Source organism: Biomphalaria glabrata, chromosome 18 (assembly GCF_947242115.1).
Source record: "Biomphalaria glabrata chromosome 18, xgBioGlab47.1, whole genome shotgun sequence".
In the NCBI taxonomy this organism is placed as follows: domain Eukaryota; kingdom Metazoa; phylum Mollusca; class Gastropoda; family Planorbidae; genus Biomphalaria; species Biomphalaria glabrata.
In genome coordinates this window covers 14,712,709-14,738,836 of record NC_074728.1, presented here as the reverse complement: position 1 = coordinate 14,738,836, position 26,128 = coordinate 14,712,709, and the positions used below count along the sequence as shown (strand labels likewise).

The window sequence follows — 26,128 nt, the reverse complement described above, 5'->3', positions numbered from 1 at the left end:
ATATTATTGTCACGTACGCTGTATCTATATTTAGCCCAAGGTCTGTCGGCTAGATTCCAGCTAGCTCGGGGAATACCAAGCACGCAGCAAACCTTCTGTTTTGGAATAAATGTGATTGGTTAGAAATATTAATTATTGTAAGTTGAGCTGTATTTATTGGTCAGATTAATTAACCAAGCGGAAAAGAGATATTAGTCACATGGCAAACGCACAAAGCTCTGAAAGATTCTAGATATTACCGCCAGTCTCGTGGTGGAACTCAAAGGAAGATGAAATGATCATATTATTGTGTAGATCATTTAAACTAGTAGAAATATAATTTGTGTTTTATTCTATCACAGTATATCATTGTAATTATTTGTGAATAGCTTTTCCAAGTTCTGAATTGAAGTATTTGTATTTGACGAAGAGATGTTTCTTCATTGAATTTTTTCTCGTCAGCTCCGGTGCGCGCACGGTTCAACTTTACACAGCCACTTTTTTTTATTGACTTTTTAACAGAAAAATATTTTTAAAATAAAACTGTTTCTTTTGTTTACTTGATTTACAGAATTATATTTTTTTGTATTTTTATAGTTTTCATACATTGATTGGGTATCCTATATTACCCATTTATGGCGTACAGTTCTAGCTGAGTGTTTTCTCTTCTTATTTATACCCTATCTAATTTTTTTTTAATTCAGTAATTTTTCTAGTTATATCAATCGCATATTCAACACAAAGAACAATAAAACAAAGTGACAAAGACTTCTGACGGCGCAGTCGTCATAATTGAATGTTCCACAATATCAGCTTCACTGGAGCCAAAAGTTTTTATTTATATTGCAGAGCGAATAATGTGAAGTCCAACTACCATTTGTTGCCAGAAAAAGGGTTACATTAACACTGAACACAATACAGAGTGCGATAAAGACTTCCGAGGTCGCTGTCGTCCTGACTGTCTATAATTTCCACCTCACCGGGGAGGAAACAATTATTTGGTTTCTATCAAAGCCAAAAGCTCCGCGCCGCACTCAAAGATTTATACACGACGAATTATTTTAAAGTTCATGTAATGTAATTCAAGTGAATTCCTGGTATTAGTTAGAACTTGTTTCCTGTAATGTCACCTGCTGTTGTCTGGCCACGTGACTGTGTTCAAATCTTCCAAGCAGAGGTGCGTTGAGGCATATAATTAATACAAGCCTTAAGTAAACCAATACGTTAGGTCTGTTCTGGCGATAATTTATCCCTCTTGAAAACCGGGACAACCCATCTCTACCTGTTGACACTGAAATCCAGGTAGAATCACCAAGGAGACAGACTGTATAGAAAAGGAAAATTTGCAATATTTCGTTTCTTGAGCTTAATTGAGATATTGTTGTTCTAATCAAAGCAAAACCAAATTTGCGTCAAAACAATTTATTGTTACGTGAAACTACTTTAATCATCATCATATTGATTATCTTATTTTAGGACGTTAGTTAAAACAATGAAATATAAGAACTCACCGATTTTCAACACGCCGCTATCACTCTGATTGCAAACGTTTCGCCGAAGTTGTGATGAGTTAAAAGAAACACTTTACAATACTCGTAATCGAATTAACACACACAAAAAAAAGGACCCTCAATCTCTCAATTCAAAAAAAAAAGTAATGTCCCTTAACCATGGGCGCCCGTAGGATTTTTTGCAGAGGGTGCAAGTTACCACATATTGCTCAATGTTGTAGCTTCAAACATTCTTGTTATGGAGAATATTAAAGAAACGAATCCCCTTACGATATAACGATATAAAGTGAATTGCTTCTTGTCGCGACGAACAAGCTGGTGATGAATGCTTATTATGCAAAGAGCTGAGATTCTTCTTCACGTTCCAGCTCTAGCATCTTTTCTGGATGAAGACGAAAGAGGTTGAACTGAACATTATTAATGCTCCAAAAGCGAGACGTTAAAGAAGAAAATAAACAATCAAGTTGTGAAAGGTAAGGAGGCACGGTGGTTGAGCGGTAAAGCGCTTGGCTTCTGAATCGGGGGTCCCGGGTTTGAATCCTGGTAAAGACTGGGATTTTTATTTCGGGATCCTTGGGTACTTCTGAGTCCACCCAGCTCTAATGGGTACCTGACATTAGTTGGGGAAAAGTAAAGGCAGTTGGTCGTTGATAAACGTAGGCCACAGAATCAGATGACTTTTACATCATCTGCCCTATAGACCACAAGGTCTGAAAGGGGAACTTTACATTTTTTACAATGGAATGTAATGTTATAACATCCGAAATCCAAAAAATGTGATTTTTGCTCTGTGTTATTGTCGACTGATAATTCTCGGCATCAACAACTCAACATCAAATTTGTCTGCCAGCAGTCTCGCCTAACTCAAGATGCTATCACTGAAAAGCTCCTCGGCATTGTCAAGTGTCTCATATATCTAAAGTTTCGTCACCAAAATACCCAGCAAATGAGCAAATGCATTCATGATGCTGCTGCTCGTATTCTTTGTTTCTAGCTGGCGCCAGTGCTCCTTTCATTCAAATCAACGTCTTGACTCTTATATCTTCTGCCATCGTAAACTGGTGGGCGTGTGTAACCTGCTATTTTCGAGCGCTAACACCGACCGCAAGACATAAATACATTCAGAAATAGGACTGCATTTTTCACTTCGTTCAAAGAAAATTTCACATTTATCACATCGAAAGACAGCTGGCAAGGATTTCTCCTCCGAGGCTAAAAAACTAACAACATTCATCTTTTCTGAATTATTAACTACATATAATAATCAATATAATTATATGCAAATGAAAACAATTCGTAACGATTAACATATTCAACACCTTGCACCAACACCTTGCACCAACACCTTGCATCACCCTGCTAGCGCCACACTAACACACTTCAGAGATCATTTTACGCCCTCTAGCATAGATTTTGAAAAATCGAACGTGGACAAAAATGGTTAATCGGGGGGGGGGGGGGGGGCAGATTTACAACGCTGCTCCCTCCCTATGTCTGTGGGTTCCAAACTGACTCTGTTTTTCTTTCTTTTCCACAGTACGGTGCAACAGATCCAGGTGCACTACTTCGTCTTGGGATACAATATGTCCCAGATCATTATTTCCCTCTCAAGGAATGGGCACTTCTTTGAATTGATCTCATTCCAGCACTTCGAATACGATACATCATTTCCCTCAAGTTACGTATGTGCTCCTCATATGTCTTTCCAATGACAAAAATGTTATCTAAGTAAACAAAGCAAGCATTCCAATTTAGGGCCCAGAAAGCGTGTTCCATCAATCTCTTAAATGTCGCCGCTAATGGTTGTCGAATTGGTCTAATATTGCCTGTCTTCTATGAGTTTACCTAATATATCTGGCCGCGTTTATTTTCACTGTCAGGCATGATGTCCTTAAACACAGCAGCAGCCTTAATATACTCTTCCTCCGACAGAATCTCACCCACATAGCCAAGCATCCAATAATAATAATAATAATAATAATCTTTATTATCCGTAAGGAAATTTGTCTTACAATTTGTGCATTACACCAAACAAAAAACATTATAACTATAAGAAACCAAAGTGTACATTCACACCAGACTCACTCATAATTTACATGTGACAAAGTTTATACCAGATTGTTCTTATTTAATGATTTGATTGCCAGGGGAACAAAAGAGTGTTTGTGTCTGTTTGTCTTTGCTATCGGTGTCTTGTATCTCTTTTGTGATGGTAAAATCACAAAATCCTGACACAAAGGGTGATTCTTTATTTCGAGGATCTTGTTAGCTTTTTTATAGATGTTTGTCTCAAACAACTGCCCAAATGGGGTTTGTTTTTTGCCAATGATTTTGCCAGCAGCATTTAGGATTCTATTAAGTTTATTTTTATTTTTAATGCTCAGATTACCATACCAGGCAGTGATATTGAAACTTAAAATATTGCAGATGTGAGCGTGATAAAACATAGCCAAGGCCTTTTCGCTAACATTAAACGAGGACAGTTTTCTTAGTAGTCGTAATCTTTGCTGCCCTTTTTTGGTGATATAATAGGTATTTGCAGTAAAATTTAGTTTATTGTCTAGGATAGTACCAAGGTATTTAAACTCGAGAATCACATGACAAGGCACTAGCACTAGCTAGCTAGAACGTCAAGTTTCATAACAATACCAACAGGTCTTCTTTGTTAACAACAAATATTCTCCCAACAGGCTTGTTACCTTTGAGTGATCTATGAAGTTAGTGATAGACACAGGATCGTTACCGACTATTGTGCCCCATAGAATGGCTTCAGGCTCTGCAGGTATGCTGGCGTATTTTATTATCAAGACCCTCCTTATTTGTTTTTATTTCATTTCGTTTCAAGCAATGGAATTTAGAGATTTCCATATTGCACTGTGCCATTCCCCCAATGTTCAAGAAGAGATCCAAGTAACTGCATGAAGTCTAGTCCCAGAATACACTCATCCATGATATTCGTTACCAAGAATTCATGACTAAAAGATTGGTTTGCTATCTTAAACATTACAGCTGTCTGTCCTAAAATTGGCAAAAGTTCTCCACTAGCTGTTTTTAGAGAATAGCCACTCATTTCACGAATTACATTATTTTCAATAAGACTGGGTTGAATTAGCAAGGTTGTTATTGCCGGAAGTGGTAATAGATATAAGCATTCCACTTCGCCAATTCAAAAATCATCATATACGGCGGTTTTTATACGCTAATATTTTAAACTGACATCTACAATCTTCTACAAAACTTCGTCGGTTGTTGAACTAAAGAATTTTTCGTTTGGATTGCTCTGAATTTATCTGCTACATCAATGATTGCTTCCAGTTGGAGTTGAAGCTCGGAGTTAAAAAGATCAATGTATATAAAAATTAAATAGTGAGTACGGCATCTTTTGATTGCTCACCTGATATGTTCTTCTTGATTTTTTTGTATTTTTTTCTAATAAATCACAGTGCTTTTTTTTGTAACACTTTGTAACTTTCTAACATTGTGTATTTTTGGCCTTCTACTACTTCTCCCCCCCCCCCAAACAAAAAAAAATAAAGTAAAGATAGATAAAATAAAAGATCTTAAGCTGCGCCTCTAGTGACTAGAATTTCAGAAAGAAAAAAGTATTTCAATCGTATTAAATAATGCTAGGCAAAAAGAATATTGTGAAAAGGAATATTGACCACATAGATTATTGAATTAATTAAATACACATCTATTAAATAGCTTTTCTGTTGATTCTTACTAAATTTTTATACTCCTCATGGTTCTAGACATTGAAGCTGCATTTTTATATCTTTTAGCTCCACATATAAATTAAGGCTTATTCTTTTCTAGACATTTTAAGAATTGATTTCCTCAGCTTTTTATGTCTTCCTTAAAATCGTATAACTTCTGAATCTGATCAGTGTATGCTATGTTAGGTGTGCTATGTCAAGTTTGCTATGTTATGTGTGTTGTCAAACAAAATACAAAGGTGCTTACAGTCAGAATGACTTTTACGTTGTTTGCTAAAAACATTTATAAACTTTTTAACATATACTTTCAGCTATGGGTTTTATCTACATAAAATTTTCATTATCTCATGGAAATTCTTTATTCAATAAAGACTCGTAAATATGGTTCAAAAAATGTCAAATATTCTGCTTTTATAGAAACAGTCCGTGCAATATAGTCCGTGCAATATATCCTTCCAGTGTTTTTATTCTTTACATCAATCATAGCAATGACTTTCTTGTCCATTGTATTTCCAATTTTCCAATCCAAATGAATTCTTCTTACGTCTTTTAATATTCCAATAGCGGACCTAATTTCAACCACACATTAAAACAAATTACAAATTCTTTATATTTCATTTCTATACAATCAGTTGAAAATAGTCGACAACAAAAAAATACAGTTTTTTTTTTTGCTATTAAGTGACTATATTATCCCCATTAGGAAGCATCAGAACTATTCTTGGCATTAGCCAAGAAGAAAAATCTCCCATAATATTAAAGTATATCATTCGATTGACACATTGTAACATTGATTGCCTTCATCTTTGCTTGAGCTTTTTTACAGAAAAATGAAATAACATCATCATCTTCAGAAATCTCAATGGTCACTTATTTACTTTCCAATTCTAGAAAATGTACATTAATTATATGTGAGATTTCAATAATGCCTGAAGGATGTCGTCATTTGTTAAACAGTGACTATTGGCTGGCATTCTGATATTACGGTGCTAGCTAAAATTCAATAGATCCGATTAAAACATTTTTTCGAATCTAGGAAGTGTTAAAATACATGCATGCAGCTGGTATACATCTGATGGTAAAGTTTCACGTTTTCTTTGATATATTTAGTATGATATAACATTTTAAACATTTTGATAGAATTTCATAAAAAATTAAAATATGTTTAGTCGAAATGAAAAAAAAAAGTATAAAGATCTATTTATTAATTGTGAATAACACTCGTTTTTTTAATTTTCAGTGATTCACAGAGTGCATTTGTCACCTAGTGCGGACCGCATTCCCCTAGTGACGCCACTGCATACTCCAGTTGTTCACTTTTGCAGCCGCCTCATATTGTTTTATTATATACTGTCCACGAAACTGTATCATCAGAAATAGGTGGCTTGACTTTTCAAATTGCTTTGCTCGATCCTGAATTTATTTTTAATGCGTTGAAATTTGCCCAGCTCAACTCTGAATGCTTGCACCTCATCGCTAAAGGACTTTAATCATTGGCTCCATCTGTACTGTAAGCTGCAAATTCCCTGAGGCGATTTCATCCCTTAGCTTACTTCTGAATTCCTCCTGATCTGTTTTCAGACCAGTCGCAGTCTTTCGCATTAACAATAGAAGTTCCTCTTTACAACATTCTGCCGAGATCAGTCTTATCTTAAACTCGTAAATGCCAGGGTCAAACACGTCTTATTTCAAGGAATCTCTCAGGTGGCTAACGATGGCTTCTTTGTGTCCTGACGCTACAATGTCCCGCCTCTTTAACTCCTTACGGATTTAGTTAATCTGGTGCTCATGTAAGCCTTTAGAAGTAGACATGTTGGTAAGTAGAGTAGTCGATATCCTGCTTCGACACCATTTGTTATGATGTGGGATGAAACAAACAAAAAAAAAAACACCTATTTCCTGGGCGCCGCTATCACTCGGATTGCAGTCTTCTCACAGAGGCACAATCCAGTTGTAATAAGTCAATAATCCCGGTAAAAGAAATACTTTATAATACTCCAATTGAATTGACATAAACTGATACACAAACACAAAAAGAAAACAATCTTTAATCTCTCAATTGAAAAATCCAAAAAGGAATGTCCCGAAACACCCTTCAATCAATTTACGCCCTCCAGCATAATTGTAAAAAAATCTCAATAGTTAGTGTATGGAAAAAATAGTTAGTCCGGAATTGTGTAGGTTTACCCATTACAAACACTTTTTACCATCACACAATTTCTCAAGATGCCACTGCAATGATCGGTTACCAATCAAGATTGACACAAAATCAAAATAGAAAATACGAAAGGTCTGAAATTGTATTCAGCGTCTTCTTGAAGAGCCTACAAATATTTTCATACACAAACCTGAACAATCTTCTGGCTGAAGAACATATTCGCAACATCTTAACATCTTTAGTTTAAAGTGATTCTTACTAACAATAAATAAAAACTATCGTAACACGATAAAAAAAAAATTTAATTGAGTAATTTAATCATACAAACTTGATATGGATAATAATAATATCAATAATAATTATAATAAATGTAATTAAGTAATTTAATCATACAAACTTGATATGTATAATAATAATACCAATAATAATTAATTATAATGACAATGTCGTCGAACAATCTTCTGGCTGAAGAACAGATTCACAACATCTTTACATCTTAGTTTAAAGTGATTCTAGATGTATATCTACCAAGTAACAATAGAGAACAATCTAAAACGATTAAAAAACAAACAAATTTAATTAAGTAATTTAATCATACAAACTTGATATGGATAATAATAATAATATCAATAATAATAAATGTAATTAAGTAATTTAATAATACAAACTTGATATGTATAATAATAATTATAATGACAATGTCGTCGATTTCGCTGAAGATTACGTATGAATGCAGTGTTTCACTTGACTATCCAAACATTATTTTTCCCATAAGCGCTTAAAGATCAAATTAGGCGCCATTTCGCTTCACTGGCATCTAGGAAAGTAGCTGGCTTTAAATGACTCCTGAATATATATATATATATATATATATATATATATATATATTGATATATATATATATATATATATATATATATATATATATATATATATATATATATATATATATATATATATATATATATATATTTATTTATTTATTTATTGTTATGACTTTGCCATGCGCACCGCCATCCAAGATAGTGCAGAAAGAAGGTGCGCACTATCTGTGACTAAACAAGTCGGATGTTGACATTAGGACTAACGATTTCCGCCCAAGAGAGAGCCAATATGGAGATGCTGTGCTCAAGGCAGATGTCCTTTGTGTTTGTCATGTATCCGTGTAAATAAACGTCAATGTCCTCGTTGAGTTGCCTCACTTAAGTTATTACAATATATATATATATATATATATATATATATATATATATATATATATATATATATATATATCTTCCATCGTGGTTCGATGATGACCACTTTGTCATCCAGGCGGCTGAGGGCTTTGCACTGGGGTTTGGTGCCTCCTCATGTGGCTGGTGAGACATATGTGAGCCCGGGATGTTCTGCTGCACACTGGGCAGGTTATTCCAGCTGTAGCTAGTGTCATGGTCCTTGCTTTTCTTCTCTGGCGTTTTTCTTCTGCCATCGTGGTTCTCTTTTACTCAGCAACCTGTGCGCCAGTTTTCACAGCGCGACGCCATGATGCTCTGTCATGTGCCTCTGTCTCCCATGTGGCGTGTCTATGCTAAACGCCTTCAGAGAAGCTTTGAGGGTGTCCCTGAAGCGCTTTCTTTGACCACCTTGCGAGCTCTTTCCTTCGCTTAGTTGGCCATACAAGAGTCGTTTAGGGATGCGGTGGTCTTCCATTCTGCAGACGTGTCCTGCCCATCGCAGCCGAGACTGCATCAGGGCTGTATGGATGCTTTGCAGACCTGCTCTTCGAAGGACTTCAGTTTCTGGTATTTTGTCTTGCAATTTGACATTCAGTATTTTTCTTAGACATGTCATGTGGAAGTGATTCGGTTTCTTTGCATGTTTTCTGTACACTGTCCATGTTTCTGAGGCATAGAGCAGTGTAGGGAGGATGACGGCTATAGACCCTAGCTTTGTATTGGTAGTGATACCACGTCTGTTCCAGACATTTTTTGTTAGTCTGCATTGGCCTAGAAAAATGAAATGCATTGGCCTTGGCGATACGCAGGTCCATTTCATTATCAATCTTTCCGTTTCTGGAGAGTGTGCTGCCAAGATACGTGAACCTGTCAACTGCGTTTATAAAATGCTCATTTATCTTGATGCTTGGATTCGAGTAGACTTTCCCAGGAGCAGGTAAATATAAGACTTCAGTCTTATTTGTGTTAATGGTAAGGCCAAAGTCTGAGCATGCTCTTGAGAAGTCACTGACGATGCAAGTGGAGAACCATCAGAGCCCTTCAAAGTATCAAACGGGGTAAAACAAGGCTGTGTCTAAGCACCTACACTGTTCAGTATCATGTTCTCTGCTATGCTGACAGATGCATTCACAGATAGAGAAAACATCGGGATAAATACAACATACAGATTTGATGGTGGCCTATTCAACCCGAGGCGGCTCATAGCAAAATCAAAAACAAATTCAGCAGTAATCAGGGACTTGCTATTTGCTGATGACTGCGCCCTAAATGCCTGCTCTGAAATGACCCCTGAAAGAGACAGTTGAAAAGCTCTCACTAAATTCGCTGGACACATATTTGAGATCCAAAGAAAAACCATTGTTGAAGACAGGCGCAGAAGACGAAAAGAAACTTAAATCGAAAGATAACGGCTTTGTCCGCATCAGTGCTGGAAAAATATGCACTTGTAGAATAAAGAACAATAAATACTTGTAATTGACATGCACGACTAATTTATTTCATAAATACGCCTAGTACGTAATAATCTTCTCTTTTGAAGGAACGTCTTTAATTGATAAGAAAAGAAGACAAGATTAAGACACACTCTATAAATAACCTGATTGAATATATCCTCATTTCAAGTATTAAATTAATGTACAATGCACACTGACTATAAACATTCTTGTCTCCCTATTTAAATACATTTATATCGAAGTCAGAATCTTAGATTTCTCTTTCCAGCGGACTCCGTAAGGAGAAAAGCCGCTATTAGGTTTGTGCAAAATGTCCGTCTGTCACACTCAGATCTCAAAAACTACTAGAAAAATGAAAAATATTATTTCACCATGCGATGCGGCTTGAAAGTTCAGGTGCAACGGCTACTTTTGGTTTTCTAAAAGCAAACCGTTTAGTTTTTAAAATTAATTATGCAAGCGTTTTTTTATCATAAAAATACACCAATTCTAAAACAATTACATAAATGTAAGGGATGTAATGTTACAATATGTTAACAAAGAAGAGCAATTTGTTTGTATATTTTCAGTATCATCAAGTGAAATATACCTATATAATGTACAAGAAATGTTCATAACAAATATAAATATTAGTTAATTGTGTTTTTTCTGGTCAACTAGCTGCTAAAATTAAAAGAAAAAAATTTGTTTGTTCATATAGGCTAAGAATGCACTTTGTAAGTAAATATTACGCACATTTTTAAAAATGGACTTGTTATGCAGCGACTTTCGAGCAGTAGCGCGACAAGCAGCGGCAAGACATAGTACTAATCAGTTCCCTCAAAGTTTTTTATTTTTTGTTTAGTGCCCCTGTCAGAATTAAAAACGCTTATTTTTGTGCGTTTTGTCAGTTGGTCGGTCTGTCCGTCACGTTTAGATTTAAAAATATAACAACACTAAAGGCTATTGAAATCTGATTTAACCTTTAATGTTCCTTCAGAAATATTGCAATAGTTTTAAGTATCTATAATAGATTGTTCCGGATGTTTTGTGAAAAAGAAATCAATGCCAACAAATGTTTCTTTAATTTCCATGCTTAAACATTGCAAAACCACATGATCATAATTATGTTTTTCTGGTTTTTTAATGTAAATAGCATATAAATGCTAAATGAATATCTCCGGATTATGTTTTATAAAAAATAAATTATGTCAAATGATTGTTTGAAATCGCATAATGGACTAATAGTACACTTATATTCATTGACAATACGTCACTATAGTTTATTTATCGATATCAAATTGTTCGTAATTTCATCTTAAAACAAATTTATGTCAAATGATTTTTTTTTTAAATATCGACAATATGTTGTTCAGGATTTTAAAATAAGTAAGTAATTTACTAGAAATGATTATTGTCTATTTTTAGTGGCCCCAGTAAGGGAAAAAGCCGCTATTAGGTTTTTCAAAATGTCCGTCTGTCACAATCAGATCTCGAAAACTAGAAGAAATATGTAAAATATATTTTCACCATGTGATGCGGCTTGAAAAGTTTAGGTCACATTACTTTAATTTTCTTACAAATCTTTGCAAAAATGTTCCGAATTTTATATGAAATATCTACTAACGCCAAATAACTCTTTGAAATCCCTCTTCTAATAAATACAACAAATAATTTTCTTCTCATTTATGAAAATTGGTTGTTCCGGATTTTTTATGAAAAATATTGTAACTTTATTTGTGTAAAAACAAAAGCATTTCTCTCTTACGCTACACTAAAACGTTAGAAAATCTAATTTCCGTTAGTATTATATTTCGATTATTAAGAAAAAAAACTTCCAAACACCAAAGTATGGTTTGAAAATCTCTCCTCAAGACTATGATACATCTAATTTTCATACTAGAACATTCCAAAAATTTAATTAACGGTATTTGATTAATATGGAATTCATATTTTCTCTCACTATAAATATACAAACATCCGGAACAATCTATAATAAAAAATTAAAACATTTGCGATGTTTCGGAAGTGAAATTAAATTTTTAAATCAGATTTGCAATAGCTTTTAGTCTTTTTTTCGCTATTAACATGACGAACAGATAGACTGACAGACAAAACAAAAATAAATGCGCCTTTAATCCTTATGTATATATATATATATATATATATATATATATATATATATATATATATATATATATATATATATATATATATATATATATATATATTGTTATAAACCTAGTGGTGGCTTGGATGGGGGTAGTGGTGTGTGTGTAGTCAGCCGACGCAAATCGCCACAGGCCAGCGCTAGACGAGCGGTCAACCGTGACGAGTTACGACGGTCAGCCGAGACGAGTATCAACATGAAGGTTCGAGTAGGATTGTCGTTGTGAACAGAGCTCAGGAGCGTCACGAAGGATGTAGTCATATGACCACCCAGAATGGTCGAGCGACGTTCTGCCCGATTCTAGAAGGCCAGCAGGGACCCTATATAAAGGGCGAAGGTATCAAAGACGGGGGAAGACAACTTCTCGAGCTACGGTTCGTTACGACGGCTCAGTACAAGTCCGAGAAGAGACAGAGAGACCAGTGCAAGAGTTGATACGGCGATTAACGGAGAAATATTTGTACAGTCTTGTGTTACATGCTGCCAATTGTACAGTATTGGCTGTTATTTGTTGACATTAAACTATTACGTTATTTGAAGCCCTGAGTTGTCAAGTTCTTTCAGTTGGTGGTGTCGTGTGGTGCAGTTTGCAGAGAGCCTGGATAGCGAGATTCGTAACACTGGTGTCAGAAGTGGGATCGGATCGTATCGGATAGGAACGGATCCGCTATGGCTACTACGAAAACGTTAGACCAACTCCTTGTGAAGGAACTGAAGGAAGAGCTCCGTGGTCGAGGCCTGAAGACGAACGGCAACAAAGAAACCTTACAAGCACGCCTTCGGGAAAAACTGGTGAAGGAAAAAGAAGATCCGGACACATATCTTTTTGAAGTCGAACCGGATTTGCTGGAACAGATCAATTACAAGATAGATGCCATGGACACCAAGATAGGCACGATGGACTCGGGAATCAAAACGGAGTTATTGGCAATGAACCAACGCATACATGCTGTGGAGGAGAGAATCACCAACATTGACGAGCAGATGAATCAGAGGGTCGACGCAGTGGAGAAGGCCATCGACGAAATGAAGATACAAGTCCAACGCAAGCACACAAATGTACCAGAAGCAGATATGACGTCATTTGTACCTGAAGTCTCCGGGAAAATGAAGCCCCCCGTATTTGATGGTTCCGTGTCCTGGTCAGTATACAAGAAGCAATTTGACGCAGCAGCCAAAGTTAACAAATGGAACAGTGAGGAGGAGAAAGCAACAGCCCTTGTGTTATCCCTAAGAGGAAAAGCCTCCGAATTGCTACAGTCTCTACCCGATACCAGGCGAGACGTTCATACTTGACACCGATGCGAGCAATACCGGAATAGGCGCTGTCTTATCCCAAAAGGTAGATGGAACTGAGAGGGTTATAGCTTACTTTAGTCGGAGCTTGTCTAAAGCCGAGAGAAACTATTGTGTTACAAGACGTGAGCTACTGGCAGTTGTGGATGCCATACAACATTTTCACAAATACTTATATGGGCAAAAATTTATCATTAGGACAGATCACGCTGCTCTACAATGGCTTTTGTCATTTAAAAGTCCAGAAGGACAAGTCGCCAGGTGGATTGAACGTTTGCAAACTTATGACTTCGAGACACAGCACCGAAAAGGACAAACTCACCAAAATGCTGACGCGCTGTTTCGACGACCTTGCAGAATGGAATGTAAACACTGCAGCAAGGTTGAAGAAAAGGAAGTTATCATTGATTGTCGACATCTTGGGATACAAGCTTCCGGGTCATGGTCCGACGAAAGAATCCGAGAAGACCAGTTAAAAGATGAAGACCTGGCTCCCATTCTGCTTATGAAGGAAGACGGACAAAGACCAGAATGGCATCACCTTTCTGATAAAGGAGCTGCTACCAAGGCATATTGGGCGCAATGGGACTCACTGACAATCGACAATGGAGTTCTCAAGAGGGTCTGGGAAACGGCAGATGGGACATGCAATCGCTTACAGCTGTTGTTGCCTAAAGTGAGAGTTGCTGAGGTGCTGCAAGAAATCCATAATAATTCCAGTGGGTCACATTTAGGTGTCAACAAGACCTTTGAAAAAGTACGCCAGCGGTTTTACTGGTTCGGCTACCGGGATGATGTAGAAGAATGGTGCCGAAGATGCGACGCATGTTCAGCAGCAAAGGGCCCGCACAGGAGAACGAGGGGACGTATGCAGCAATACAACGTCGGTAATCCCTTCGAAAGAATAGCGATCGATGTAGCCGGACCATTTCCTGAATCCCAGAGAGGAAACAAGTATGTTCTAGTAGTGATAGACTATTTTACTAAGTGGCCTGAAGCGTATGCGATACCAAACCAAGAAGCCACCACCATAGCTGAAACACTTGTGGAGAATTGGATTAGCCGATTCGGTCCTCCCAGGGAGTTACACTCAGACCAAGGCCGAAACTTCGAATCCAAGATCTTTCAAGAGATGTGCCAGGTACTCGGCATCGAAAAGACACGCACAACCCCTCTTCACCCCCAGTCAGATGGAATGGTGGAACGATTTAACAGAACATTGGAACAACATCTGTCGAAAGTCGTCGATGAACGTCAAGAGGACTGGGACACCTATATCCCAATGTTCCTTATGGCATATAGAGGATCGATTCAAAGCACCACCGGTTACACTCCAGCAAATATGTTGTTTGGCCGAGAGCTGCAACTACCGTGTGACTTGTTATTCGGGATTTCGGGAGATGTGCCAGCCTCTTCGACAGACTATGTCGCAAATCTCCGAAAACGGATGGAGAAAACTCACGCTCTAGCCCGCAGAAACATCAAGATCAACAGTGACCAGATGAAGACAAGGTACGACAAACGGGCCAATGCCGCTGGGTTTCATGAGAACGATCTGGTGTGGCTGTACAACCCACAAAGACGAAAAGGCAAGTCCCCAAACCTTCAAACAGACTGGGAAGGACCCTACCGCGTGATAAAAAGAATCAACGATGTCGTGTATCGAATACAGAAGAGCCCAAGGTCCAAACTGAAGGTCGTCCACATCGACAGACTCAACAAGTACCATGGTGAAGCTGGATCTGCCCGGGACGGACAGATCTAAGGAGGGGGCAGTGTTATAAACCTAGTGGTGGCACAGATGGGGGTAGTGGTGTGTGTGTAGTCAGCCGACGCAAATCGCCCCAGGCCAGCGCTAGACGAGCGGTCAACCGTGACGAGTTACGACGGTCAGCCGAGACGAGTATCAACATGAAGGTTTGAGTAGGATCGTCGTCGTGAACAGAGCTCAGGAGCGTCACGAGGGATGTAGTCATATGACCACCCAGAATGGTCGAGCGACGTTCTGCCCGGTTCTAGAAGGCCAGCAGGGACCCTATATAAAGAGCGAATGTATCAAAGACGGGGGAAGACAACTTCTCGAGCTACGGTTCGTTACGACGGCTCAGTACAAGTCCGAGAAGAGACAGAGAGACCAGTGCAAGAGTTGATACGGCGATTAACGGAGAGATATTTGTACAGTCTTGTGTTACGTGCTGCCAATTGTGCAGTATTGGCTGTTATTTGTTGACATTAAACTATTACGTTATTTGAAGCCCTGAGTTGTCAAGTTCTTTCAGTTGGTGGTGTCGTGTGGTGCAGTTTGCAGAGAGCCTGGATAGCGAGATTCGTAACAATATATATATATATATATATATATATATATATATATATATATATATATATATATATATATATATATATATATATATATATTTAGTCTAACTAGCCCATTGTGACGTAATGGATTTTATATGTAGTTAATTCTTTAAATAAAATGCTAAAATAACTCGGTGCACCAATGTCTATGAACCCTCGAGAGCCTGCTCGTCTCACTAGGTAGTGTGACGTAGTGGATTTTTTTCCTTTGACGTCATATGGAGTTAATTCTTTAAATGAAATGCTAAAACAACTCGGTATAGTAATGTTTATTAAAAATCTGAATCGTATTTTAAAAGACATAATAGCTAGATTTAGATCTAATCTAGATTTTTTGCACTAGATCTAGATTTATTTTACACTAGAGCTAGATTTTTAAAACTAGATTTAGGTTTATATTCTAATTAAAACCATTGTAGATTCTAGATCTAGGATTCTAGATCTAGAATTTCTTGGTCTAGTATAGAATGTTTGTTGTTTTACATGTTTCGGATGTTCCTTCAGAGTTGAAGTCAAACCTACCGCAGGACTACGGGGGATGGGAGTGGGCAGGATTTGAACCTGGGACCATCGATAAATTTAAACGACAGTCCAGCGCGCAAACCGCACGACCAGGCAGCCATGATTAAGACCAAGATCAAGATCTATTTTCAATTTCTAGACTTAAAGTGTATTTTTATTCCCAAATGTCTAGATCAATATTGGAATGTTATAAAATACTAAACTAATCTACTATTTTTAAAATTTAATATTGCATTCAGTCTATTAATAGACTGGCTTTTTTTTTACATAAATCTTATCTAAATTACATCTACATTATTCCAAATTTATACTTTAGATCTAGATCTAGTAGATATTTATCTTAAGAGTGCTAAATCAGAAGTTTAATTGAGGTAGAATGGTAGATCTACATCCTCATTCTAGTTCCATTTAAATGAAAATGCCAGTTGCTCTGTTGGTAACTGTGCTGGGACATCGAGCGGACGTTGCCGAAGTATAAGCTCGATTTCTTATTCTTTTCTTTTTTTTTTTTTTCAATTTCAAATCAATACCAAAAGATTATCTAAAATCGCTCGTCTGACATATTGTACATATGGGTAGTTGTCATGCCGTAATGTGTAATATATCTTTTTATCAATAGTAGGCTATTAGTTTGTTATTAAGTTAACAGCAATGTTTGGTCGTGCGGTTAGCGCGCAGAACTGATTATTTCGACGGTCCCGGTTTCATACCCTGTTCGATGCAATCCCCCGTCGTCCAGCGGAAGATTTGGAAAAGGAAGTAAATTATCTTTAACTCTGAAGGAACATAAAAAAAAATGTAAAAATTGTACAGAAAAAAAAACATTTTTTACAACGCCGATTGAATCTTCGAAACATTATTACTTTTGACAATCAAAACAAAATCACGTCTTGAATATTCCTTGCGAATAGGCGGATCCGACAGGGATCCGATTCCGACTTGGCCGGCTCTTAGTTTGTGTGATCTCCTTTTGTAATCTTGTTCTTTCTTAAATTGAAACTAAAAAAAAACAACACGCACTTACCTCGAACTTGTTCGTTTGTGGGTTAAGATCCAACAGAGAATAATCCGCATTTCTATCTCCATTTGAATCAATACTTACATCCCCAGTTATACCTTTGAATAAAGTATAAAGTTACAATAAGAGAAGTCATTGTGTACTAATTTGGTAATTAGAAATAAAAGCCTAAAGTTTTTTTAATATAAAACAAACTGATGAATAGATATTGTAACATAAGTTTTCTGATAGGGAGAGAACAAACTGGAAAAATAAATGGCTCTAAATCGACATCCATAATTTACATTAAGGGGCAGTCTTAGGCTAACAACTATTTTAGTGTACTTAAAAATGATTCTTATCTTATAGTAGACATATGTTACCCGCGGATCTTTATTTGCGCATTACTGTCGATATAGTCTCAATTAAACGAAATAATAATGTAATAAGTAAAGCGAATGTGTCAATGTAAAAATAGTGTGAATGAAGCTATCAAATAAAAATAGCTAATAGGCTTAAATCCATTTTTTCAAATTAAAACATTTACTTGTAGGCCTACATATATTTGATTAAAATTTGAGATAAATAGACTTAATTTTGTATGTTCATGTGTTCAAGTATAAAGTAGATCTTGAGGTAGACATAGATCTAAATCTACACTAATCTAGAGTTAAAAATGCATGCGTGACCTTTTTTGATGAATGAATATAGGCCTATCTCAACACGGCTACGCAACTTTAGCGAACAGCGAACGAATGGATTTAAAATTCTTTAGAAAAAAAAATTTCAATGTTAAATTGATTAAAATATCAAATGAATGGACAATAATTAGTATGTTTATGCGTTAAAGCACAAAACTATCTTTGCGAAAAGAAGTTTTATCATCTTAGAGTTCAATAAGAGTTTTAGACCTAGACCTAGGAATAGACTCAGTAGAGAGATGTGTTAATGTGTAACCATTTGGTAATGTCTAATGAAAGAATGTTCGCCAGGAAATCTGTAGTCACAGATATCTGGAACTAATTTATGTAAAAAATGCTTTTAAAACACAAAATTGAAGGTTAATTTTATTACATAATGAAATCAATGGATCTTCTTTTGTATTTTCATGTGTCAAAGTAAAAAACTATGTGCGCAAAGTGTATTTCTTAAAATTAGATCTAGGTCTAAATCCTTTCGATCTTTTCTCATGTCAACATTGTTAACCATGGCCTAGATCAGGGGTGGGCAAATTACGGGCGGCGGGCCACATGCGGCCCGCCGAGGTGCTTTATGCGGCCCGCCGACACCTACAGTAATCAGGTTTGCCCACAGTATAAAGATAGAAAAATGCAAATTTTATAAATAAAATTTATATAAATTATTGAAACTGTCTCATTATAAAAAGTTTTAAGTAAACGAAGACTAATGATTATTGGCTATACATCGAAACACACAATTGAAGACACAATGTCTGAGTGTTGGGTAGGCTTGGAACAAGATGGCAAGTGTAACAACTGATGGAGCTCGATCTTTGACTGAAAATCATAAATTCGAAACAAGAAAGTTTGCACAATGCTGCATATAATTTCAACATTGAATAGCACATGCTGCAATAATATGCAAGATTAATAGGGTTAGGGTTGTTAACCACTGGTAGTCTGATTTTGAATAAATAATTCAATATATCTGCTATCTAAGCATAGGCAAGGCAAATGAGAAAAATATAAAATCTCAAGGAAGAAAGTGCTTTGTTCCTTGAAGGACACTGACTGTGACTTTGTTACCAATATTTCTAACGAACAGTGGAAGACAAATTTCATGTTTTATTTAACTTATAATTGCTATTGCAATTGATTGTTAACATATGAAATGTAAATACATGTTAAATCTTTTCAAACAAGACTTTCCCATTTCTACAAGCAAGCAAAAGAAAATAGTATTTGTCATTTTCCTTTGCTGAAAGGTGAAACTATTTTTAGTGAAATGATTAAAGTACAACACTCATAAAGATTCCTTTATTGTGCAATTTATAAAAGCAAATTTTAAGACGTCAAGAACCAGTTCTCAATACAATCAGCTCACCATTTAGCACAGAAGCCGATCCAGAGGACATAACTCAAAGCAAAGAGAAGTTCCAGTCAGTACTAACACGGGAGTCTTATGGGTGCCAAAAGCTGTATTTCCACTCTTAAAAAAGCTTTGCTGCTGTTCACACTATTTGGGTACACATTCATCAGTTATTCTTCTTCGTTCTCATTTTACATGTTGGAGGGTTCAGATCAGTAATAAGATATGAACTGCGTACTGGTTTCCAGATCAGGCAGTTCTCCGAATATTCCTTGAAGAGTCTTGTTCGGGTCTCTTGATTTAGCATGCACCATTGAAGAACATGGTCAGCATTCTGTGGTTATGCTCCACAAGGGAAGGTTTCGCTAGTCCCGACATTTAACTTCCGGAACATATAAAATGCAAGCAACTATTTTTGTGGAAACTAAAATAGTATATTCACTTGTCAATGTTGATTGACTGTAATTTGACAGCAGTCACAGGGGTAACAACTAGTAAGCTTGTTCCGCAGTTCCGGAACATTATGCACGAGTGTAAGAATTAAAATAGTGCACATTAAGTACAAATGTATATTTGTAGGGATATTGTGATATAAAAAGACAACAGCAATTAAAAAAAAAAAATTAAAATTGGTTAAAAAAATTGCTAACTCTTGTTGTAATTCAAAGTGGAGTGTGAAAAAAGGAAACAAACGTGAATATAATATAATATATATGAATTAAAAGACATTGTACACAGCAAGCTTTGTATATATATATATATATATATATATATATATATATATATATATATATATGCGGCCCGCCATTCCCAAACTTTTTTTAATGCGGCCCTCGATACAAAAAGGTTGCCCACCCCTGGCCTAGATCCATAAAATACTATAGCTGTAATAGAGTCGGACAACTTTTTTTTTTTTTTGAGGGTCTTAAGTTTGTTTTAGGGCTACAATACATACACTACGGTCTAAGTTAGTACCCAAGGAACATTCCTGCCTAGTTTTATCAAGATTGTTCAAGCGGTTTTGATGTCTATAAGTAACATACATACATACATACACCTCACATTCTACTTTATAATATAGATACAGACGTTACTTCAAAAAAGAAGATTATTATGTCCTACGCGTCATGCATTTAGTCATGCTTATTAACCAAATTGCATTAGTTAAGGAACAAAATTCAGATTATTTGCAGACAATTTTATATATATAAAACAAAACACAAGATATAGAAATTTTACAAAGAGAATTAGATGAATTACAGAAATGAGAATCAAATTGGAGCATGTCTTTCCAACCAAATAAATGTCAGTTATTAAAAGTAACAAAAAAACGAAAACAAATAAATACCACTTATCTTATTCATGGTAAACCAGTAACACAGACTAAAAATACAAAATACTTAGGTGTTATAATAAATGAAAAACTATCATAGAGTTCTCATATTGATGAAAATATAAAATAATCAAACAAAGCATTAGAGTTTATTAATTATAAAGATCAAATAAAGCCCTAAGGAAAAATGTTATTTAACTTTAGTTAGGCCAATAATAGAATGTGCACCCTCTCTTTGTGTGACGACACATCTTAGGCTCACACAAGGTATCACTCAGGTCCAAGCCTTTAATTATTTTATTTTAACGTATTAACTCCTTCTCTCCTAACTAACGATACCAACGTTGATTCTGCCAGAATGTGGTAAATAATTACGGAGAGAAAGAGTTAAGATTGAGCGCTAAAAATACCACCGCAACCTCCTGCGATCTTATACCCTCTCCATTACCTTTCCCACCATGACACATGCCAAACTTGACTCTGAAAGGAATAGCCTCCCTTCGACCAACCTGGTTGAACGTCCGACCGAGGCATGCCCCTCCCATTCACTGGACCACGGTGGACGAACGGTGGACAGGACCTCTTCTTCCCCCCCCCCCCCTTCAAGACGGACAGGTGACGCTTTCTCCTATGACCCCCTCCTCTCGGGAGCTGTTCGAAGAGCCAAATCGACACCACCTGCGGTCCAGATTTCCCTGCTCGTAAGAGACTCGCACCTACCAGTGTCAAGACGTAATCTCCCTTGCTCTTACCGTGCTCCGGGTCATCTCCCCTTCTCTAACCATCAGGTTGGGAAGACAAAGGGACGCCAGCGATCAAGCCTCTGAGTACCCTGGTCTCCCAATTCACACCTCTATGCAGTGTCTCTTCCCGGGAAACTTTCGTCTTGAATCAAGCGGGGACTTTTCTCTTGATGGCGTCAGTTTGTTTAATTGCGTCACATCGTCGGCTTATTGCCCACCACTCTTTTCCCATCCCCTCTACGCCATTTTTCATCTCTTGACTTTCCTCAACATGGACTGTTCAAATCATTTCTTCTCGAGACCTGCTGTAGAGAGGACCATTCTCCTGTCTCTAAACTCTACACGATTTTCCCCTCCTATTTTTCCTTTGGAATGGTGCCTTTGTATCCATTGGTACTGTGCCCTTATATCATACTTCGGTTCAGAAGCCTACGCCATTGCTGCAAGCCTACTCCTATCCAGAAGTCTACAACGCTGGCCACAACCCGTCACGGGCTTTACTGACAGTAGCCGCAGCTGATCCCTGCCTCTACAGCTGAACCCATTCCGCCAGCAAACCAGCAGAAAGATACAGCACCAGCCACACCAGTCTCCCACGGCAGCACCTGACTCGGATGAAGCTAAGCACATATGCCTAATGACACTCGGACCACTTAGCTAACATCTCAGCTCATTGATTTGGCAGCCCTTTGTAAAATATCACTGTAAAATATCACTCCATTTTAATTTTGTATAATAAATCTCTGAATATAACTCTATTTACTGTATTAGTTGCCTGCATCTTAGCTCTGTGCCTGTCAGTGTTACATTTGTGCGGATCAAATACAAAATCCCATAGACCTCATAAAACGGCCACAAAATAATCACGCTTGTCACAGTTTGGGATCCATCAACTCAATAAAACATTCAGAAACGGCAACAGACACAAAATAGAGCAGTAAGACTCTTAACAAACGAATATTTACATTTGACTAGAGTAACACCTTTAGTAAACTCACTAAATAAAAAAAAAACCTTCAGGATAAAAGACATGAAAGTAAAGTAGCAATTATACTTAAAACATTAAACCATAATCTTTAAATACAAAAACGAAACCTAATTAAACACTCTGAAAGACAAAGATAAAAGCACATCATTTTGGGTTGTCATTTAATATGGAAAATGCCAATTCCTACGCGCGATAAAAAAAAAACACGGCATTATGCAATACCCGTAATTGTGTAATCTGGTGAAAGAAGCTTCTCGCGCCTCATACTAATGAAGAATTACTTGAGGTCAACAATTCTCGTAGATAGATTGAAACATTTAGTAATTCACGCTATTGAGCGTGACCTATGCAGGAAACAGAATTATCATGATATACTGTATGACTTTGCTACACGCAAGGCTCGTAAAGTAATTCTGCACGTAGTAAAGAACGAATTTATTTTCTAATACAAACTTTTAAATTTCACTTATTATCCGCTTCCCTACTCAAACTTGGTACCGCTAAATTTGCAAAAGGCCCCACAATGGTTAAGTCCAGCCTTGCTATTTAGTGACATAGTAGATTACTTGTTCTCTTTCCATCAATTATTGGTCACAATGGTTAAGTCCGGCGCTGCTATTTAGTGTTTGTAAAATGTTTGTTTGTAAAATGTTTTAGATGTTTCGAATGTTCCTTCAGAGTTGAAGGACGAAGGGGGATGGGAGCGGGCAGGGTTTGATAAATCCAAAACGACAGTCCAGTGCGCAACCGCACGACCAGGGAGCCATCCGTAGTGACCGGTGAATACTTGTTCTCCCACCCACCTCTTATAATACATGCGCAGGGTAGACAAATCAATGGGCGTATTGTACTAACTTAAGGGAGGTAACTGAACGAAGACATGATGTTTATTTCCATCACAAATACACGAAGAACAACATGTCTTGATCACAACATCTTCATCAGCTCTCCACTTGGGCGGAAATCGTTCTTCTCTTTTTAGCTGCCCCCGTAAGGGGAAAAAGCCGCTAATAATGCACTTTGTATGTAAATATCACGCATATTTTTTACTAGCCTGACATTACCCGCGGCCTGCGGGTCTAAGTTTGTGTTTACTAATCTAGTGGATTGGATTTAGATGTATGTTAATCTTAGCTAATGATCCTTTCAAGTTTTTTCTCTTTCGCTACGAAAATAAAATTAGTTTTGCGAAAATGGGTTTTCCGAAGCCGATACATTCATATCTATTAAAAACGAAAAGAGCGAGAGCTTTGTTAAATGAATGGGATTATAAAGTGAAAAATTAAACGAAATATTTTTTTGTATGCGATTCATGAATGAATGTAGATCTAGGCCTATCTCAACTCGGCTTCGCAGCTTCGTAAACGAATGCAGTCTATTAAAAATGCTTTAGAAAACCAAATTTGAATGTCAAAATATGAAATGAATGGACTATAATTAGTATGTTCATGTGTTAAAGTATAAAACTAACTGTGCGAAGAGAAGTTTTATCATCTTAGAGTTGAATTAGAGTTTTAGATCTAGGGATGGGATTATAAAGTAAACAATTAAACGTATTAATTTTTAGAAAGCGATTCATTACTGTATTGTCTAATGAAAGAATGTCGTCAGGAAATCTGTAGTCACAGATATAACGAATTAATTAATGCAAAAAATGCTTTTGAAACACAAAATTGAAGGTTAATTTTATTATATAATGAAATCAATGGATCTTCTTTTGTATTTTCATGTGTCAAAGTAAAAAACTATGTGCGCAAAGTGTATTTCTTAAAATTAGATCTAGGTCTAAATCCTTTCGATCTTTTCTCATGTCAACATTGTAGACATGGCCTAGATCCATAAAATACTATATCTTTAATAGAGTCGGACAACTTTATTTTTTTTTAGGGTCTTAAGTTTGTTTTAAGCCTACGATACATACACTAAGGTCTAAGTTGGTACCCAAGAAACATTCCTGCCAAGTTTTATCAAGATTGGTCAAGCGGTTTTGATGTCTATAAGTAACATACATACAACTCACATTCTACTTTATAGTATAAAAGAAAGATAATGGACTTTTTATGCAGCGACTTTCGTGCAGTAGCGTAACGTCGCAACATGTTATGGTGCTAAACCAATTCCTTAAATTTAAAAAAAAAATCAGATTTTATTTATTTTTTGTTTAGTGCCCCCATCTGAATAGAATAAAATAAAGCTTATTTTTGTGCGTTTTGTCTGTCGGTCGGTCTGTTCGTCACGATTAGATTAAGAAATAACTCTAAATGCTATTGCAAATCTGATTTAACCTTTAATTTTTCATTCATGAATATTGCAATAGTTTTAAGTATCTATAATTGATTGTAATTTACTAGAAACGATTATTGAAAATCACTTTTTAGACTTATTTTACAGTTAATTTTCTTGCCGAAACATAATAAAAGTTGTTTAATCAGTAAAGAAAGTTCCGGATCGTTGTCAAAAATGATCCGAATTTTATATGAAAAATCTAATAACGCTAATAAATGTTTGAAATCCTTCTTCTAATAAATAAAACAAATAATCTTCTCATTTACGAAAATTGGTTGTTCCGGATTTTGTATGAAAAATGTTTTAACTCTATTTATGTAAAATCGCACTTCTCTCTTACTCTACATTTAACTTTCTAGCTAAAACGTTAGAAAATCTAATTATCGTTAATATAACGTTCCGATTTTTAAGGAAAACAGCTTCCTAACACCAAAGTATGGTTTGAAAATCTTTCTATAAGGCTATGGTACATCTATGGTACATCTAATTTTCATAACAGACAATCCCACAAATTTAACGGTATTTGATTAATCTGTAATTCTTATTTTCTCTCACTATACATATATAAACATCCGGAACAATCTATTATTGAAACTTAAAACTAATGCAGTTTTTCGGAAGGTAAATTAAATTTTAATCAGATTTTCAATAGATTTTAGTTTTTTTTTTCTCGCTATTAACATGACGGACAGACAGACTGACAGACAAAAAAAAGCGTCTTTAATCCTTATATATATATATTGTTATAAGCCTGGTGGTGTCACAGTTGGGGGTAGTGGTGTGAGTGTAGTCAGCCAACGCAAATTGCCCCAGGCCAGCGCTAGTCGAGCGGTCAACCGTGGCGAGTTACGACGGTCAGCCGAGACGAGTGTCAACATGACGGTTCGGGAAGGATCGGCGTCGTGAACAAAGCTCAGGAGCGTCACGAGAGTTGTAGTCATGTGACGAAGCTAGAAACGTAGAGCGATGTTCCGTCCGGTTCTAGAAGGCCATTAAGGACCCTATATAAGAGCGGAGGTGTCGCAAGTCAAGACGGTCGAGAAAAGGGGCTCAATACAGCAAGGTTCACAAGAAACGGTTCACGACAGGTGTTCAGAACACGGTCGACTACGGCACAGTTCAACGGTGTGGTTATGTACGGAGCATTACGACGGTTCAGTGCGCAGTACTGTCAAGTACAGTTGAGACGACTGGCGTCTTGATCTTGGTCTGCGATCGAGTCCGACACAAAGAGCCTAGTGAGTGAAGTCAGTCCTGAACTGTTGAACCCAGTGCAAGCCCGGAACGAGACGGAGAGGCCAGTGCAAGAGTTGATACGGCGGAAAGGTGTTACCGGAGAGATATTTGTACAGTGTACGTGTTGCCAATTGTA

At 36.7% G+C, this 26,128-nt stretch overlaps 1 protein-coding gene across 10 annotated transcripts in view; it reads right to left on the bottom strand.

Annotated features, from left to right (window-relative positions):
* Positions 1–26,128, bottom strand: part of LOC106061632 (atrial natriuretic peptide receptor 1-like) — a 637,794-nt gene that overhangs the window by 118,421 nt on the left and 493,245 nt on the right. For all 10 annotated transcript variants that reach the window (XM_056017419.1, XM_056017421.1, XM_056017420.1 and 7 more), the window contains one exon: positions 17,385–17,476. In XM_056017419.1, the coding sequence (XP_055873394.1) occupies positions 17,385–17,476 (92 nt within the window). The remainder of the gene's footprint in view (positions 1–17,384; positions 17,477–26,128) is intronic.